Source organism: Anneissia japonica, unplaced genomic scaffold (genome assembly GCF_011630105.1).
Source record: "Anneissia japonica isolate Jap-2015-1 unplaced genomic scaffold, ASM1163010v1 scaffold211_len1577895_cov191, whole genome shotgun sequence".
In the NCBI taxonomy this organism is placed as follows: Eukaryota; Metazoa; Echinodermata; class Crinoidea; order Comatulida; family Comatulidae; genus Anneissia; species Anneissia japonica.
In genome coordinates this window covers 792,433-811,495 of record NW_022711099.1, presented here as the reverse complement: position 1 = coordinate 811,495, position 19,063 = coordinate 792,433, and the positions used below count along the sequence as shown (strand labels likewise).

Here is a 19,063-nt window from a genome sequence, read left to right as displayed (position 1 = left end):
TTTTCTTTTGGGGGTGCATGGGAAAGTTCTTTAAAACCTACTTGATCGATCATTCAATCAAATAACTAATTTTATTAATTGATTAATAGTGAATTAGTCAATAAACATGCTGGACAATCACATTGTTTACTTAGCTACAGCTACAGTATGTGAAGTCTGCTATCCCTGTTGAATGCTATAGATAGGTAGCTACTGTACACTTCATAATGTCATACAATAAAACACAACAGTTCTCAGTCACTTTCAAATTAATTATTAAAGAAATATATATATATATATTGATAGCCAATTATTCATTAACGCTCATCATTACATGATCCTATCGCAATTGTTTATTGGGGATAATTATTTGTTATTTTAACTAATGTTTATTGATAGAACTAAATAAACAAGGTGCTATTAATTTAATTAAGGTAAAGCACAGCCTTCGAACTTCATACAATTTTATTCGATGCATTTTAATTTGCATTTCTGATTTTCTCCTTCAGGCAGGAAACAAATTTTTTAGTTACATTTTGTGTTGCCTGGTATTTCAAATTTAGTGTCATAGGCTTAGTACCAAGTGGAAAGAACTAGAGCAAGCAAATTAGAGATAAAGTATAAATTTGAAAATAATAACAAGAATAATAATTTATTGAATAGATATCTTTATTATATTGGAGACACATTCTCAATGCGTTTATTACATAGCTGAAATATTATTCAATAGCTTACCTCGAATTCCATGTACATGCTCTCCCAAGGTACCTAGAAACATGATGGTAGCACGATGCCTAGTACTTCCCCCGTGATGCTTGACAAATAGATATGATCCTTGAAATTTGGTCATGATGTTTTGACAACCGGTTGTTTTTAAATTTGTTGTGTTGCCTACAGTAGCCTAGTACTGTTATCTATATATAAAATCTTATGTTACATACATAATTGTGGTTTGTAACTACAGTACATTGTACATTTCCATTTGTAAAATAGAATTGCGCAAGTTTTAGTTAGTGACGCCATATTGCTCAATAATAACGTAGACGTTCGCGACTTCATCTCGGGTACCTATTAAAAATCATAACTACAAGTCATGATCACCGGTTGGCTAAGCACTGGAACGCTTTTCACAACTAGTGAAGTCATGATCACCATTTTCACGCGTGCAATGGAGCATGGCGTATAAGTTAGACATTCAATACATTGTATACGTGAGACTAATTCGCTGAATGGACTAACGGATACCTATCAATTCAAGTAATAATTTAATATAGTAAACAATAGTGGAGCTGCAACTCTATGGTTAGGATGTTTAACTTCCGGTGTCAGGGTCCTAGGTTCAAATCTGGGAAATTAACAGATGTTTTTACATAACTAAAATCAAACTTGGTTTCTGGCACTTGTGTCAGGTCTATTCTTTGTAATTTTGTATTTGATAATGAATGTAATACAAGTGTATAAAGATTGAAAGATAGGGGAATGAATTTTAGAATATAAAATAAAGATATGTAGTAATATCTGTCCGAAGCGAAGCTTTGCTATTTGTTGAACATGCTTTGTAGGATGTTTGAATGTGAAACGTAAATGTTTGCATTTTTTATTAATATTTTTTTATTTTTTCTTGAATTTTCTTTTTGTGGTGGAGAATATAAAATGAATTGAATTCATGAAATTTTATTTTTTCTCACAAAATTAAATGACATTTTACTCGTAAAGTAATTTAATGTAATTTGTGTGAAATCTGAATAATTTTTTTAAAAAAATATATATATTCTTGCTTGAAATTTCATGATCATTAAAAAATTAAAAGTAAAGATTACTATTTATTGCTATATTTTAGGTATGCCCACATTAGAGCCACAGCCGTTGCGAACCAGAAGTTCCAGTTTCCGACAATCACGCGACGTATCTCCAACTCGTAGTCCAACAAGTATACAACCTAGCACAGCTCTAGCCCAGTCTGCTACGATTAACACTAGCGTAGGAAAATTGCGCTCATATTCTCTTGGCACCTCACCAGGTCATCTACAAATTTCTAGATCTGAAAAGACGCATCCTTCTTCATCTCTCAAAAGTTCCGAAGCACAAGAGGATGAGTGTGATCTTGTTGAGGAAAACACCTCACCAGTCACAAGTACAAATACTGTACACAAAGAAAGTGATGGTAGTACTACAGATGAAAAGTCAGAACCTCATTGGCAAAGTGATGCAAGCCAGTCGCAGTCACTTAAAGATGAGACTAATAATAATAAAAAAGAGGTATGAAATTATTGATTATTTAATAATAAATTATTACTAAATCAAACCAACAGTCAATTATGATGCAAAAGAGGTATGGTATCGGTCTTTATAGTTGAGTTGTTGCTTTTGTTTTTAAGGTTGTGGCAACTACATGATAAAAAAAAAAATCTTAAAGCAATTTTTTACTCCGGAGCTTGTCTTTAAGCCATGTTAATTTTCAGATTTTTATCTGTCAGACCCAATAATGTTTGACCAGACTTCTTTGTAAACAAGTCTAAAGCCATGATCTCATTGCATTTTTACCAATAAGGGTAAGTTTATCTTGGTTCTGTTCGCATTGAATTTAATTTTGTTTAAAATCGCCAGGTTAGTTTGACAAAGAAGTACAATCAAAACTGGGCCTATGTTTTCCTGTTTCATATCTGATTCATCAGTTGTTAAATTTTATAACCATTCTAGAAAAATTCATCTTCTCTGAGGATCCTCTATGAAGTCTGATCAGATATTATATAGTCTGACAGACAAATCTGAGTATGTTACATAAGACCAAACAAAAACTTTTGTTTTGCATAAAGCCTGAATAACACAAAAACTTAAAATTCTGCTTTGTTCTTGCAATCACTGAATATGATATATATATAAAAGTAACAAGTGACAAAAAATGCAAGATACAAGGTGCGCCATCAACTTTATTGTCAAAAATTAATTTGAGATGCGTGGCTTACAGTATCAAAGAATCAATAATAAGTGCTAAATGCTAAAGTGAAATATACTGTGATAAGCTCGCAGTTTTAATTACTCAATTTGATACCGTGACCTTTATTTTAGCCCTGTTACTATTTTTTAACCAAAGTGCATAGTAAGGCTTTGCACATAACCCTAGCATAACAGGCCTACTGTAGGTCAATAGTAAAGAAAATTGATGAATGATTGATGCTGTTTATCAACTGTCACTGTGTTTTGGCAGCACAACTATTTGTTTTGGCCTAATTAATTTTTTTCCCGTCATTGGCAAACCTTTAAAATGAGTACAGCATAAACTAAATGCTAGCCATTTTATTGTGTGCAGAACTGAGCCATGGAAATTCTTGGGTTTATTCCATTCTTATATTTCAGCTGGAGGGCTGAAACACAAGTTACTGAACTGTGTACCATCTACCAGATGAAATATTAAACTGCTGAGGTTGTTTTCTGGTGTTTAGAGCAATTACTTGTGCTCCACTGGAATATTAAAGATGAGATGTATTAATGAGAATGTATAATACATAACTCCAAATATTTAAATGCACACCATCGTGTTGGGATTTAATATATCGACATTAATTATGTCATCATCAGGAACATGTAGTAATGATGATGACGTGTAGTAATGATGATGACGGAAATAAGCCACATGCAGCTTGTGTACTATAGGTCCCAGATTTTTTCAATTAATTTATTTCGCCAATTCAAACAACAATACAAAAGGACAAAAAAGACGACAACACCCTTGTCGGTGGCAGGATAAAAAAAACAAACTTAATTACTGTAGACAGTTTTTTCTTCTGACAAGGGCAAGTTAAGTTGTGAATAATGTCTTATTGTAAATCGAATGATAAAAATGACTCATGTTTTAAGTAAATAATATATGTGTAATATCATTTTTTTCCAATACAGGGCAAGATAAACAGGATAAACATAACATCAATTTGTTGTTGTAATTGGAATTAAATGAAACAAAAACATAAACATATACATATTTTTATTAAGTATTAAAAAAAATTGAAATTAATCTTACATCACATAATTTGATGTATATAGCACAAAGAAAATATTAAAATGGTTGGCCATTAAACAACTAAAAAAGGATTCAAGTTTGTATTGTAGGCCTATGTATTCTTCATAACAATTTGTTGTAACAATATTTCCAATTTATCAAAGCAAAAAAAAAAACCTGAAAGGAAATATGTATTCTGATTCAGAATCATGTTTATTATATTATTAATATTTTACAGTTGTGTGGCAATGATAATGTGTGTGTAGTAATAGTTACACTGGGAAATCAATATTACAAGATGGTAATATCATATAATACATTGTCATCAGTCATGATGGAACATTTTTTTTAAATTCATCCATCCGACATTCTCATTACTCCTTATGTATGCTATGATTTATGATTCCTATTATGTTATTAATTTATGAATCAGTTCATGTATTTCTTATATGAAGTTGTAATTATGTATTGTGTTTACTCTGTACAGTAACCATACTTCTTCATGTTTAATATAATGTTTTTGATTTGGTTTATGTTACTTCAGTATTTGTTTATTTTCATTTAGGATTAATATGTTATTATTTTATTACCAGATACTAATACAGTATTTATATATATTAAATACTTCGATAAATACAGTCATTTTATTATGTAAAATAAAACAAAATAATGATAATGATATTATAATTAATGCCAGTCCTACTAAGTACACATTTGTATATATGTTCTTACTTGTTTTTTTATCCATAACACATAAAAACTGAACGATAATAATATTAATATTTTTAAAAATTAATTTAGGCTGTGGAGGATGAAGATGTGTTTTTATCACCCATTAAACCAGAATGTAGGGAGCTTATAAACAATGTAGATGAATGGGATTATCCTATATTTGAGCTTGCAGAGAAAGCAAACGGTGAAGTTTTGAGTCAGGTAAGTAAACTTAAATTTCATTAATAACATATCGTCAAATCTGTAAAAGAAATACTCTTGCAAATTCAAAAAAATATCAAAGTACCCATTTCTTACAATAAGTTATCATCTTCCAAACAGACATAAAGTGAAATATTGTTGCTGATTTCATAGTTTAGATTCATGTTCGTATTAACATAAAATAAACATTTAATGTAACACACACAAGAAAGGACTCCAAGTTGGCATGGCAATTGGAATTGTCTGAATTTTAAGGGAGCTATTATGTAATAATTTTTCAGGGTGAGAAAACTGGCTATTGGAGGTATGGCACATTACTTTTCCAAACATGTAAAATTGCATTGTTGGTTGCGTTGTAACCATATTTAATAAGCCTGAAAAATTGGTTTCATTTGCTATGGATGTTATTGCAGTCCTTAGCTCCTTTAACACAGATGTAATTACACAATAGTCAGATATATATTTTTACATCTTTATATATGAGCACTTCCAGAGAGATACAGTGTAGCTAAATAAATGAAATGTTTTAGACTAGACTATGGACAAAGTTACAATAGCCTTGTAGGAATATCTAATTACATTTTTGCACTTATGAAGGTAATAGGTAGACCTAAGAGTTGTAACTTATTTACCATATGTCATAGTTATTTTACATAATGTTGTAAAAGGTTATTAGCATGCATAAAGGGCGTAAGCCTGGTTCACGTCGAACTTTATCTAGATATACCCGTCTTGAAACATGATACGATAATCCCCTAATTGCATTCGATGCCAAGTTTGAGCCAGATAAACAGCCAGCCAGTTTCAGGCCGTCGACGTCACACGGTGGAAAGGCTTGTTTAATAAAACATCTACTGTATTTTACGAACCTCTAGTACCAAGTGGTATTCGTTCAAAAAAAAATTCTGTAGAGAAGGTGTGAGTTTCCACTACCTAACCTAGCCGACCAGTATGAACCAACGACCAGTGCAGCAGCGTGTTCTATCACAATCTAAGTGGTAGATTCTCTAGGCCCTGGCCCTAGCTACATTTACTTTCGATAAAAAACGAATTATTTTAATCGCTAGCTAGCATTCTTCCATTTAACAAAATATTGTTTTAATTTTCATTAAAACGTATGTATACTTTATGGGCCTTTCTGTCCTGTTTTGTAGTTATTAGATCGCTCAATTATGTTGTTTCCATGCACTTCGCGAAAATCTAGCTTCGCGGTGTCAAATAAGTTGCTGACTTACACACACTTTTTTATTTCGTCATCGTAAAACATGTGCGCTCATTTTAACGACGGCGTTGGTGGTAAACTGAATTAATAGCGACACAAAGCTGGCTTAGATGCCTACGTTACGTAATCGTGTCCTTGTAATCCGAGCCGACTTTACCGTTAAGCAAGTTAATTTACCGTTATTCTAGTAAAGTTAAGTCACTTAACTAAAGTGACTTAATTCCTTTAACTAGCTATAATTGAGTGGTTCACGTCGAACTTTTAACTAGTTAAGTGGATGTATATCTAGATAAAAGTTCAACGTGAACCAAGCTATTACCAGCATGAATGTTAGCCAATAACCTGCTTACTTCCTCCTTATGATGCATTCACACCGAATCCAAATTTTTGTATTGGAAAGCCTGCAGCACTTTGGAAATGCGTACAGATTTCAGTGCGGATTGAATGTGAATGCAGCTTAAGTTATTTTAAAATAACAATATTAATTAAAGTCAATAGCAATCAACCTAATTATTTTTTAATCATTTAAAAACTATTGTACTACCATGGAGGTATTATTGAGAAGGAGATCACTCGAAAAAGCTACGCGCACGCAGAGCTATGCAAATGAATCAAGACGAAAGCTGCCGCAGCGCGTGAAGAACATTTGTGCGATGCCTTTGAAGTCTAATGTGTTCCCCGCCACCAAATGCTCAGCAGGCTTTGATTACCAAAAGATTGAACACGGCGGAGTGGAGAGCACGTTCTTTTCTCAATGCACACTACTTACAGTCAATCACTATGGCTGCGCAATCGTTTCCATCTTGAAGCTAATACATTGATCTTTCAAGAAATACCAAACATAATATTTTCTTTTAAAAAAAGAGTTTCGAATTTAATGAAACATTTACATCAGCTTTAAAAGTATGGTTTATTGCAACTTGAATTTCCATAAATTGGATAAAACTCGATAATTCCAATTTTAACAGATATTAATTAAGGAATGATGGAGGATTATAATAAACTAAGTCGTTTTAGGGTTAACGATGGTTAACTATTCAAAAATTCAATCCAGAATCAGAGTAATTTTCAGTTTTATGCTGCCTTAGCTTTATAGTCAAACAAATCGATCTTTAGACAAAATTGTAATGAACACAGAAGTAATTTTAACAGAAATAGTTTGCGGAATCCGTTTCTGAAATATACACATAATAACATACTAAAAGTCCGAAAAAATCCAATCGGGGAACATTGTTTGTTATAAAGATATTTAATGGGTTAAAATCAAACGTTTTATCGCACAACTGCCGTGCTGGAGTGTATAAACGCATGTCGTTGCCAAGTTGTTGATAACGAAAAAAATGTGAATTATAGGGTAATACACCCGCGCGCGATCCAAATGGTTTGTCGCGTCAAAGGGATCTGTTGCCGAGTGATCTCCTTCTCATAATACCTCCATGGTACTACGTACAGTACTATATATTCATAGAATAACAATTACCGGTATAATTAACAGATATGTATTCCAGGGGCGGATTGCTATAAGCGGTCCTTAGACAGTCTTAACGCTTAGCAGGCTTTAATCATGACGGCACTATTGGTCTATGATTATAGACCATTGCTATCATTTACTTTCATTTTGATAAATATGCATGTTTTGATCAAGCGTAACAGCGCCCTCAATTTTATGTTACCAGGGACTGCTTGTTTGCATTTCATTAATCAAAGTGGTCTAAGCGAAGACCATTTTATAACGGTGGTCTTAACAGAGCGACTGTCTAAGTGATAAAGCCGGCTTTATTCAAGGAGTTAAGACTACCAATTAAGACTACCAGTTAAGACCGTTTTATAGCAATCCGCCCCAGGAGTCCCTTGTAGGAAGAAACCATTTCTAGGAGACATTAGTGAAGCTATGTAAATAAATTTGCGGAAAATCGGTTAGTTTCTGCGAGATTTATCTTTGTTGCCGGAGTGCATGAGGCCGTCTTGATTTCTGGGTGACTTCTGCGACTCATGGGAGACTTGTTATCCATGATTGTCCCATAGTAGACCCACGTAAATATGACAAGTGCTATACATCTCTTTATAGAGATGTATGGCCTAGTTAATTTTTATTAGAGAGCTTTCGATTTGTTCGACATCGAGACGTTAGAATGGAATCACTCATGCATGACCGTTCTACCAGGCGTCCTACGCTCTCCATACATAAATTTGGCCAAATTGCATCCTAGAATTCACACAGTGAGGAGAAATTGAAGTTCCTACATGCGCAGATGACTTTTAGTGGCGTCATTATGTTCTACGTCCTACCGTCGTCATGCTCCCTATTGTTAGTATGTTCCTTGGTAATTTAAAGTATAAATATATTCTTCTGAAGCAACCAATGTTCAGTTTGATTTTAAGACTGGACACTCTATGAAAATATATTCTCCATTCCTATGCAAATTACATGTTGTGGTTTGATGGTTACTGTGTTCACCTTTCCATAATGGAGTTCTATGTTCGAGTTAGCAATATGCAGATTTTTCTCATTGACCGTGTAACAATCAACTCCATTCCCCTCTGGATAGCTCACTCTCATTACATAGGGGAAAAAATACTGTGCGTGCTGCCTAACATAGATTAGTTTGTAGTGATTATATAGAAAATGTAATGCATCATTGAAAGACAAGATTTAATGTTCAGCTTATGATTGTACGTGACCTAGCAAAAATTGCCGCTAGCTGATAACTTCTCACGCTCTCTCAGATTTTCCAGTGTACATTCATAAATCAGTCACTCAAATGATGTTTGTAGCGCTGATGGTAAAGCCAACAACATTGCTCGTTTCCAAGTCTCAAATTACTTCTCCACAAAATGCCAGATTTTTTACTTGATGCTTTTCATCACATCGTTATTTCCTTAATTAAATCAAGCGAAATTTATCTTTCAATTATCTGGTGGAGAGTAACTCATTTTCACACATTTAGTAAGCTTTGATGCGCGATTGTACTGATTGTTAATTTACATGGTACACACTGATTAATATATTCTAGTGCATAATTTCATTTAAGTGCATATACCTTTACATTGTTGTACAGACCATAGAACTTCAGTTACAGTAGATAAATTATTGTTTGCCAACATGAACTTTGTGGATGTAGTGAGTAGATGGAGGCAGTGGTGTACTGCACAGCCACGTATTCTGACCTACATTCAGTTTATCTAAAAGTTAAAAGCAATTGAAGATAAGATATACATTTAGTGGTCCAATATTAATGCGGTACTTTGTATTCTGTTGACAAAGATAACATATGTACTCTTAAATTTACACAATGGATACAAACGCTGTAAAGATCAATAGGAACAGATTCGGATCCTTCAAATTAAATGTGTTCTCATCTTTCCAGTTTTATCCATTTGGTTGTATCATGTTTAAATGCTTTATTTAACACATCAAACCACCAAAAAAATTATCCATGCAGACATTCAAACATCCTCTTCTTCATCTTCATCGGTTTAGTCAGCAAAATATCTTTGAATCATAAACTTTGAATATCTCACACTTTTTGCATGATAATTCTATAAAGTTTTGATACTCAAAAACATGAGCATAAATAAAAAACAAAGTTTTTTTGTTACCAGATCATTTTTTAATTTTCCATCTAAATGGGTCAACTGACAAATTTTATGCATAGAGCTAAAATTATATAAAGAATACAAGACATTGTTTATGGTGCAGATTTTAAATATATGTGCACACACAAAAAAAAATCTAACAGTGAACAACGAAGACAGTTAATTTGCTACCTCTCAGCTTCTGTTTGTATCAATTGTAGAATATTTTGCTGTGGATTAATAAATTGAAAACATATTTATGACGACTGTTTTGTTGGTATTTAAGTGTTTGCAGTTAAATACCATTTGGATATACATGTATGTCTGTTTTAGGAAGCTCATTGAATAGGGAATGCCATACATTAAAATTAAAGGGAATGTTATAAAATTACAAGATATTAGTTTCTAATGTATGTCAAAATTAAATTGAATGTTGAAATAATCTTAATTAATAATATAGACAAAGTGTCAAACTTAAAGGGAACTTATACAAATCACAAAGCACAGTTTATAAAATCAATATCGACAGTGACTGAAAACGAATCCAAAAACTCCAGATCTACATAGCGATTAAACCTCTTACTGAACTGAAATTTCTTAGGCCAAATAACAAGATTATATGTAGAGAAAACACTGCAGGCTTTGCAAAATATCTTGTCATAACTGCAGTAAGATTTACACGATAAAAAGGTGAAGTTTTCAGAACAAGAAAAAGGATGAGAAGAGTCTGTATATTGATAGGAGAGAAAAACAAATTTTGTTGGCCCTATCCATATACTAATAAAAATAATAATAATAATGCAACATTTATATAGCGCATATTGTAATTAACTGCTTCTTTGTGCTTATTACCACCGGTGATTGGACCAAACACCTATGAAACACATGCTGAGCTCCCTGGGGAGCACAATTCCATAATCAGAGCAGAGCAGAGCAGAGTCTGCTTGATATTAGTCTATACCAGGTACCCACTTATACTCCTAGGTGAAGAGAGACAAACGTAGACAAAAATTTGAACCCACAACCTTTCTGTGTGGGTGCACAAACTGACTGAGGTATTTGGGGCCACCTGGGTATACCCCTTCAAATACATGATATTGGACAAATGATTTCTCCCAGTGCTGCATGGATGCGCAACTCGACAAATATATAAATAAGGAAAGAATCGAAAAAGGTGAAACGAGCCAAAATAAAATGAACTCAAAACCACATCACAGATTTGGAAAGCTCAAATTTGCTGGGAAGAATCAACATTAGAAGCACAAGATGGATCAGAAAATCCATTGGATATTAAAAAAGGTGACAATCTCTATGACGAAATTAACCCGAGGGCACCATCCACAGATAGTATCTTGGTGTAACATCATAATAAAGATTGCATCCGAAACGCTAAATTTTGTAAGTAATACTAATTGGGTTTTTAACAAGAGCATTATCATAGCTATTATCCTGATAAATCTCTTCATGTATAGTATCTACATCCACATTAAAGGGAACGAAAGAAATATCATCTAACATCAATAAAGTATCTGTGTCAAAATAATGTCAGTATTATGAGCAAGCCAAAGGTAACAGATCTTACCTACCTGTACACTAAACAGGGGCGTACTGTGTTTTTTCAGCATGGGGGAGAGGTTGTGAACATTGAGAATGCGAAACTAAATTCCTATTCCAATAAAAATTTAATGGTAATTTTTAGTATTTCAACCTAATTAGTGGAACTAATTTGCCTTGGGGGGAGGGTGTATGCACTCCCTAGCCTACACTCAGGCTAAAGGACTGTCCCAATAATATTAGTCTGATGTAACAGCCCATTCACACTTATTAGGCCAGCCCAGGGCCACCTTAAATACGGCCAACTCAGGGCCGACTCAAACAAATTTTCCATTCACAGTTATTATTTTAAGTCGGCCCAGGGCCACCTTACGAGCATTCGCACTTCTCCGTTTGGGCAGGGTCGATGAATTGCAGGACAGGAAGTTTGAGGCGATTGCATTACATGATGGTGGAACGGTAAATCCCAACCAAGCATAAACACATGGAATTCGCGCGAAACATGAACCTAATTTCAATTATTGTCCTTATACTTTTTCAATTTTTTTAAGCATAGCATTTTGCTTCATGATTATGACAACGATAATTGTTAATAACCAAGGCCTATATTTAGCACAGCTCGACTTTACTCTGTGCAAAACCAGACTTGCGATTTCGAAAGTCATATTGTAACTGTATAGGCCAATGTACTGAAGGTTGCCCTCACTGTTTGGCGTCTATAGACACAGATTGTGAATATAGTGGCATCAAGCATCTATTTGGCAATAATAATTATTAATAATTATTTTCATATTAGGTTCATTCAAAAACAATTTTTGACACTCATAACAATAACAAACGATTATTTTTTTTCTGTCCTCGGGGTCACATGAGTAGCCTTACGAACATTGACACAAAACGCACGTGGTTGGTGGAGGATGACATTCACAGAAAGAATGATACTGTTTTACAGTGTTATGACTTTACAATATAAACTTGTGAAATTAATGTGTGCTATACAAAAATGGGGTTTCTTGAGCTTGTAAAATATATATATACTGTATATATATATTTTTTTTTTTTTTAATTTTTTTTTTTTTACTTTAATTCAACTGTAGAAAAGGGAGTTGCAGCATACGTCATTTGCCAACTGCCCATGCGTAAGCTTTGTATCGCATAGTATTTCCCCGTTCTATTATTATGTTTGGTGCGTAATGTTGCATGTTTATGCTTCGCACGGAGGCTGTGAGTAGTAATGAGTTAGGCATGGAAACCTTATATATAGCAACTTTTATTCAATAACTATATTTCAACTGAATACAATTTACTCTAAAGTTTTCTTAATTTATATCTCAATGGTGTTTTTTTGGCGCAAGTCAGTTTGAATGAATGTTGTGGTAGATAAGATGTCAAAAACGACCACAATCAGAGCGAACTTGAGCCGACTCAGGTTCGGCTTACTTTCAGATATGAAGTTGGGTCGGCCCAGGGCTGGCCCAGGTCGCGCTTTGCGGGACCTGACCCAACTCGAAAGTTAGACTAAATTTAGGTCGGCTCAGGGCCGGCTTAACATATATTGATTGTTCACACTTCAACAATGCTAACCATGGGGCGGCCCTGGGTCGACGTAACTCTTAAGTGTGATTGTGCTCTAATAAAGCTGGCATACCACATTCGTAATGTGATTTCATTCACATATCCATGCAAATATATATACAATAGCACATAATGTATGCATTTTTACATTAAGTTGAGGAAGTATTCTTATGATTTACCTGATATATCAATATAGTTTCTACATGGATTCTATGAAGTTGAAGCTCAGTGATTCCTCAATCCATCTAGGAGAGTTGAGGACTGAAAGGCCATAGCATGAAGATTAGCAATACGCGTAATATCTTCAGATTACGTCAAAAGTATTTTACGCAAAGTCTAATCAACACATAGATCAGGCTTCCAGAAGAGGTGGTAAGCGTGTCATCTCCAAATCGCTTTAAAAATGGCATTGACAAGCTTGTATTTTAATCTACGTACATTGACGAATGCAGTTTCATCAAAGTACAACTTTAGATACAATCACTTAGAGAGCAGGAACGTTCTAGAAAATATCTCAAATATATCATTGTACCATTGAAATATACATTGAAATTAATATGAATGTTATTAGATGAGTGTCGTATAACTCACAATTTGGCTTTTCATAATATTTAACGAGCGTTCAATCAACAAGAAATAAGCAATTACTACCAACAGTACAGTATATTGTGTCTTGAAATATTGGGAATATTGCAATAGTCATTTGTAATACAGCCTACACAATACAGTATCTATATCACAATTAAAGGGAATGTTATAGAAATTGCAGGTAATTTGAATATGCAAACTATATTATCTGAGACAAAATTATGTAATGTCCAAATTATAGGAACAAATCACTGCTAACAGTATAGCATTTCTATCAAAATTAAGGACATTCCAAAAACCAAGTGGTCCACTGGTTATATTAAGAAATGTAATGAATATAATGCACAGTAAAAATCAAAAAACAAAAAAAAAAATCCTAGAGAAGGCATATTGATTTCTGCATATTGCTCTTTATTCGAACATACTAAAAATTGATTGTCATTCAGAAGAATTAAATATAGCATCAATATGGCTTCTCTTGATTGTTTTGTTTTTTTCTTGGCTTTTTTTGGAAAGTGCGTGATGATGTTTTAATTTTACACAAATTAAATTTGGGCCTACATAGTAGAAATAAAATATCTGTAATTTAAAGGGACTGTTCACAAATCACATCTTATGGTGAGTCAACATAAAGAAATGTATTTGAAGTATATCACAGGCCTGGTACTGTATATATACTTGTATGTTATATCCAAATTAAAGGCAACATTGTACAAATCACAGTATGGTACACACTTTAGTATCTGTGTCAAAGTTTAAGTCAGTATTAAATTGCAGTAATCAGAACTTTTGGAGTTCAAATCCAGAGGAAAATATATATGTGTATATTTTTTTAACAATATAATATAATATTACATTCATGTTTATTGGTGAACACTATGTTGTTGGAGATGTTCGAGTTTTTACATCCTGTTTTCAGTTTTTTATTTATCAAGGGTGAAATTGTTTCATCAGTATATTTCCTGTTTAATTTTCATTCTGTTGGTGTAAGGAAATACTCATTTATCTGCCATATTGATAATTACTGTATGTATCAAACAAATTTAATGATAAAAATATTCCATCATTTAAAAAGTGATTCATCAGTTAATAATTGCTTTTATAAAGAATAATTAAAGGTTGTGGAGATGTTTATGATTATGGAATACTGTTTTCTTATAATCCATAATGGCATAATATGATTGCATGCTGGCTCTAGTTGATTTTTAAGTAAGGATTAAGTTTAATTGGATTTTAGGCCAACAGCATAAAAGTTTAGTTTACATTTTAAAAAAAGTTTTGGATGTAAACAAATATAAAGAACAATTATTCATTCACTTATTTATTTATTAATTATTCATTATTCATTTAGGCCCTTATTCATGTGTTGTTTTCATTATATATTGTTTGTTATTTGCATATTTTTTCACCACCACCATTAGGTAAAATACACAATTACACAATTTTTTAAACACTAATTTATTACTGTTATCATTATTATATTATCAATTCTTTAAATTATGATAATTATATTGATTAACATCAATATTATAATATTATCAGCCATTAAAAAACAGATTTTAACTACTCTACTACTTTATATATCATTTTGCTTACTTAGATTTTTACAATACAAAAGTATGGCTGAAACATGGTAAAGAAGTTTAATTGAGGAGATGGTGACAAGTAAAGCAATATTTCTTTAAAAAAAACAAAACAAAATTATTGTGATGTCATGTTCTGTCGTGTTAGACATGTAATGTAAATAACAGTGCATTAAGAAATAAAACCATAGCAACAATACTACCAATTGCAAATACGTCAAAACCCAGTATTATCCTAGGATCGACCGTTCTTTCTGTGAAAAATTTCAATCAAAACAACATTTTAGTTTATTCCAATTTAGCATTTTTGTAGGATCAAAAAACATAGTATCATATAATAATTAATATATCAAGAATTTTTGTGAGATAGGCGTACATTTATGAACCAACAATCCCTGTTTACAAAAGAGCAAATATATACACACAAACAAACATTGCATAGTGTATTTAAAAGATTATTTTGAAAATCCTTGGAGGATAACAAATAGGCCCTATTCCAGTGAACATGAATGTATGCCCTGCTTTATTTATTGCCAATCTGAACTTAGGAAACAAAGCAGGCTATTTGTCAGTAGACTGTCATAACAGGCATACAGTAGATTATTTAACTGGTAGAGCTCATGTAACGACAATAGATGACTTGTCAAAAATCTGATATTGTGGTTTAAATGAAGACACAAAACATGATTTAATATTATGTAGAGAAACTGCAGAACAAACAACCAGACAAAAGGGTTATGAAAAACAATAAAGTTCTCTTTTTTCGTATTACGAAAACGATAACCAATATGGCTATATTATCAAATGTTTGTCAGTGCATCCTCTACAGCAGCGTGTTTGTCACAACATATGCCATCCATGCTTTTATTTACACAAATCAACCGTCATATTCAGCTCTTATATGTATTTTCAAGAATGTTTAAGTCACAAATGACGATAACGATGCTGACGTATTCATATTCGTTATCTTTTTCGTAAGGTTGTTAAAACTCCCTGTTGTTATTGTTCTAAAAGACTGTACGGATGGTATTTCTTCCTTTATGTGTATTCCTACCTTGTTTACCACTACAGTGTTTTCTTGTTATTCAGCACATTAGTATACGGTAGATACAAATGTGGTCTTTACCAGCCATTGTCTGTGATCTCTAATTGCAGGAAAACATTGTAATAATGTTAGTTCCTCTGCAATACTGTAGTCTATTTAAGTTCACATTTTTTCTAGTTTGCTATTGTTTTTTACTTTATCGTGGCAACCACACAAAAAAACCATACTCCTGGAAATCAGGACAGCAACCCATCACTTCCCTAAAATTCATGATAATATGTAATTCTGGAGGTAGGGAGTTCCAGAGTTTAGAAAGAGAAAGGGAAAAAGAGCGTTCACCTGTACAAATGAACATGCTTGATTTGTGGAGTAATTAATGAGAGGGATTGAACAATAGAATGGGAAGGAACATGTTTATAAGAAAACAAAGGTATAATGGAGCATGACCATGGATGGATTTTTGTGTGAGAAGAATAATTTTTAAAATTATGCTTATTTTACTGCTCATATAGCGAGCAGGCTGAGTTGAATTTGTGTATCGAGAATCCACAGTAACATAATGTCACAGTTTATGTAATACCTAGTGATCATAAACGTGCTTTCAATTAACTTTAATTAAAAAGTTATTGATTTCCTGCTAATCATTACATGATCATTGAACCATGAAAATATATCAACTCATGTTCATTGTTATGAATTCATACAACTATTTTTCTGCAGAATAACGATCATAGTCGTTATCACATTATTGTATTTGTTCATGACCCCTGATTGAAGTAGCTCCACATATATGTTAAATTTGTTATTTAATATGCCTCTCATAGTCAATTATATTTTTTGGTGGCCTTTCACCCCATTTTCTTGATTTCCATGCATTACTGCTTATTGAAAATTCCCATTCATCACCGGTGTTGATATACAAGATACAAGAAAATTTACTGTCGAAAATACATGAAAATTTATCGTCTACAAAAATACAAGAAATTAATTCAGACACATTTAAAATATCTTTTTAAACAATATCCTTTTTTAACTTTTTAATATTCATTGTTACAACTCGCTAACTTGCAGTAGTGGATGCCTTGCATGGCCACTATGGGTATGTTATTTGATGGTCTTATTGTAGATATAGTTGCATGGTCACAATAAATGGTTTCATGGTCATGGATATATTATTGATGGTCTTAGGACAGATAAAGATGCTTGATCACATGGATGGTCATGTGGCTGTGGATGCCTTGCACATTCACCATGAATCCGTTATTTGATGGTCTTTATGGTAAATATGGATGTATGGTAACCATTGATGGGGTTTTTTTTTGCTGAAGCACCTGTTAATGCAATATTCACATCAAGATTCTTATGTACTTTTTGTGGATGTTATAACAACATTTGTTGCATTGAAAATTATTGATGATCTTGCAACTTTTTATTTGGCTGAACTCTCGCCATAAACATGTTATTGGAAGGCTGTGCGTCCGTATTAGGTGCTCTCATCATCTGTTTGTTATTTGATGGCTGTACATTAGTATCGGGTGAAATTTTATTTGATGGCCGTGGACAACTACAGACAGCACGTTTGCCATCTAAATGTTAATCGATATATCCTTGCGCCGATACTTGCTGCTCATTATCTAGATGTTATTTGATTGCCGGGTGCTGGTATGGAAAGTGTACTTGTCGTGTAAATGTTACGTCAATGTACCGATATTGGCTGCATATTCATCATCTATATGTTATATGTTGGTCATTCTCCATTAAGACATATTATAATGGCTCCGTGCCAATGTTGATAGTATCCCATCTAGATGTTATTTGTTGTCTATGCGCCAATAATGGCTACATATGCATCATTTAGATATTACTTGGTGGTCGTGCACTGATAGCTCACGATCGCAATCAAGCAGGTCAGTAATTTTGTGACCTTTAAGTGGCTAAGCATGGCATACAGATGACTGGTGCTGTGATGCAAAGCCAGGGACTGGCATCGAGATAACCTATGCTGACGTGTGACATAGTTCAACAGCTGAGTTATTAGTATGTTATGACATTAGTAGCTACACTTGCAAACAGTGTACGGTGTTAAAACTTTCGGTTGTTTTTGTAGATTACAAATTGATTTGAACTTTTAAATTTATTAACTGCAAATAAAATTAATGGAATCCATCAAGGCTTTATTCTACTTCTTGATTAATTGATATATTATGTATTTTGATTAGATTTTAGTGGTAAATTATATTGATAGAGTTATGTTTGTAATTACAGGCTGGTTCCAGCCTGAAGGAGGAGGGTGGAGGAGAGGTGGTTGCAAACAAAGGAGTATGCGGAACACAATCCATATTCTAATGAAAACTTCATGGTCATTTTTAGTATTGGAGTCTCCCGGAAATTAGGAAGGCCTCCCGCACTCCCACCTACAAGAATGAATTTCCCGGGAAATAACCCATCTCCCACAAATTCCTAATATTTGTATGTTTTTACAAGTTCTTACTATTGTATTATCAATTGTGTCCTGAAAGTCAGTGCCAATGGGTATCATCATCCATAGCAAAATGTGGATGTGAATAATGCACTTGTCAATTGTACTCCCAGCACCCTCCCCTCGACCCCGGCCATAACAGGGCACTAGCCGGGACTGAGCCGGGGACATACACGTTGTTGTGTCCCCGTAGTGGCAAGGCATATCTAAAATTTTCCCGTGGATGTAACCGACCTCGAAAGGGCCGGGAATTTTACACGTTAGAGTAGCCTGGGTTTTGTTGTAGTGTTGTTGTCAAATTGGGTCTGGTCCTACCTAGCCTAAACTAGGCATTCAGCAATTGCTATGTGTTTTGGTAATTAAAAAATTGTCTGCCGGTACTCTAGGCTTACCATCATGTTTTCCTTTTTTATAGATCAAGGTAAAATTATATAAAATTCGAACCTCCAACCACACAAGGAGGAGGTGACATTAGTGTGTTGCATGAAAGGTGTGAGCATGTATTTGATCTAGTTTGTGTCAGGAAATACAC

The 19,063-nt window shown here is 33.4% G+C and overlaps 1 protein-coding gene across 1 annotated transcript in view; it reads left to right on the top strand.

Annotated features, from left to right (window-relative positions):
• Positions 1 to 19,063, top strand: part of LOC117107283 (cGMP-inhibited 3',5'-cyclic phosphodiesterase A-like) — a gene marked incomplete in the record, with an annotated part of 65,370 nt that overhangs the window by 26,371 nt on the left and 19,936 nt on the right. Inside the window, 2 exon segments of the mRNA XM_033248915.1 lie at positions 1,820 to 2,238; positions 4,778 to 4,897. Of these exon segments, the coding sequence (XP_033104806.1) occupies positions 1,820 to 2,238; positions 4,778 to 4,897 (539 nt within the window).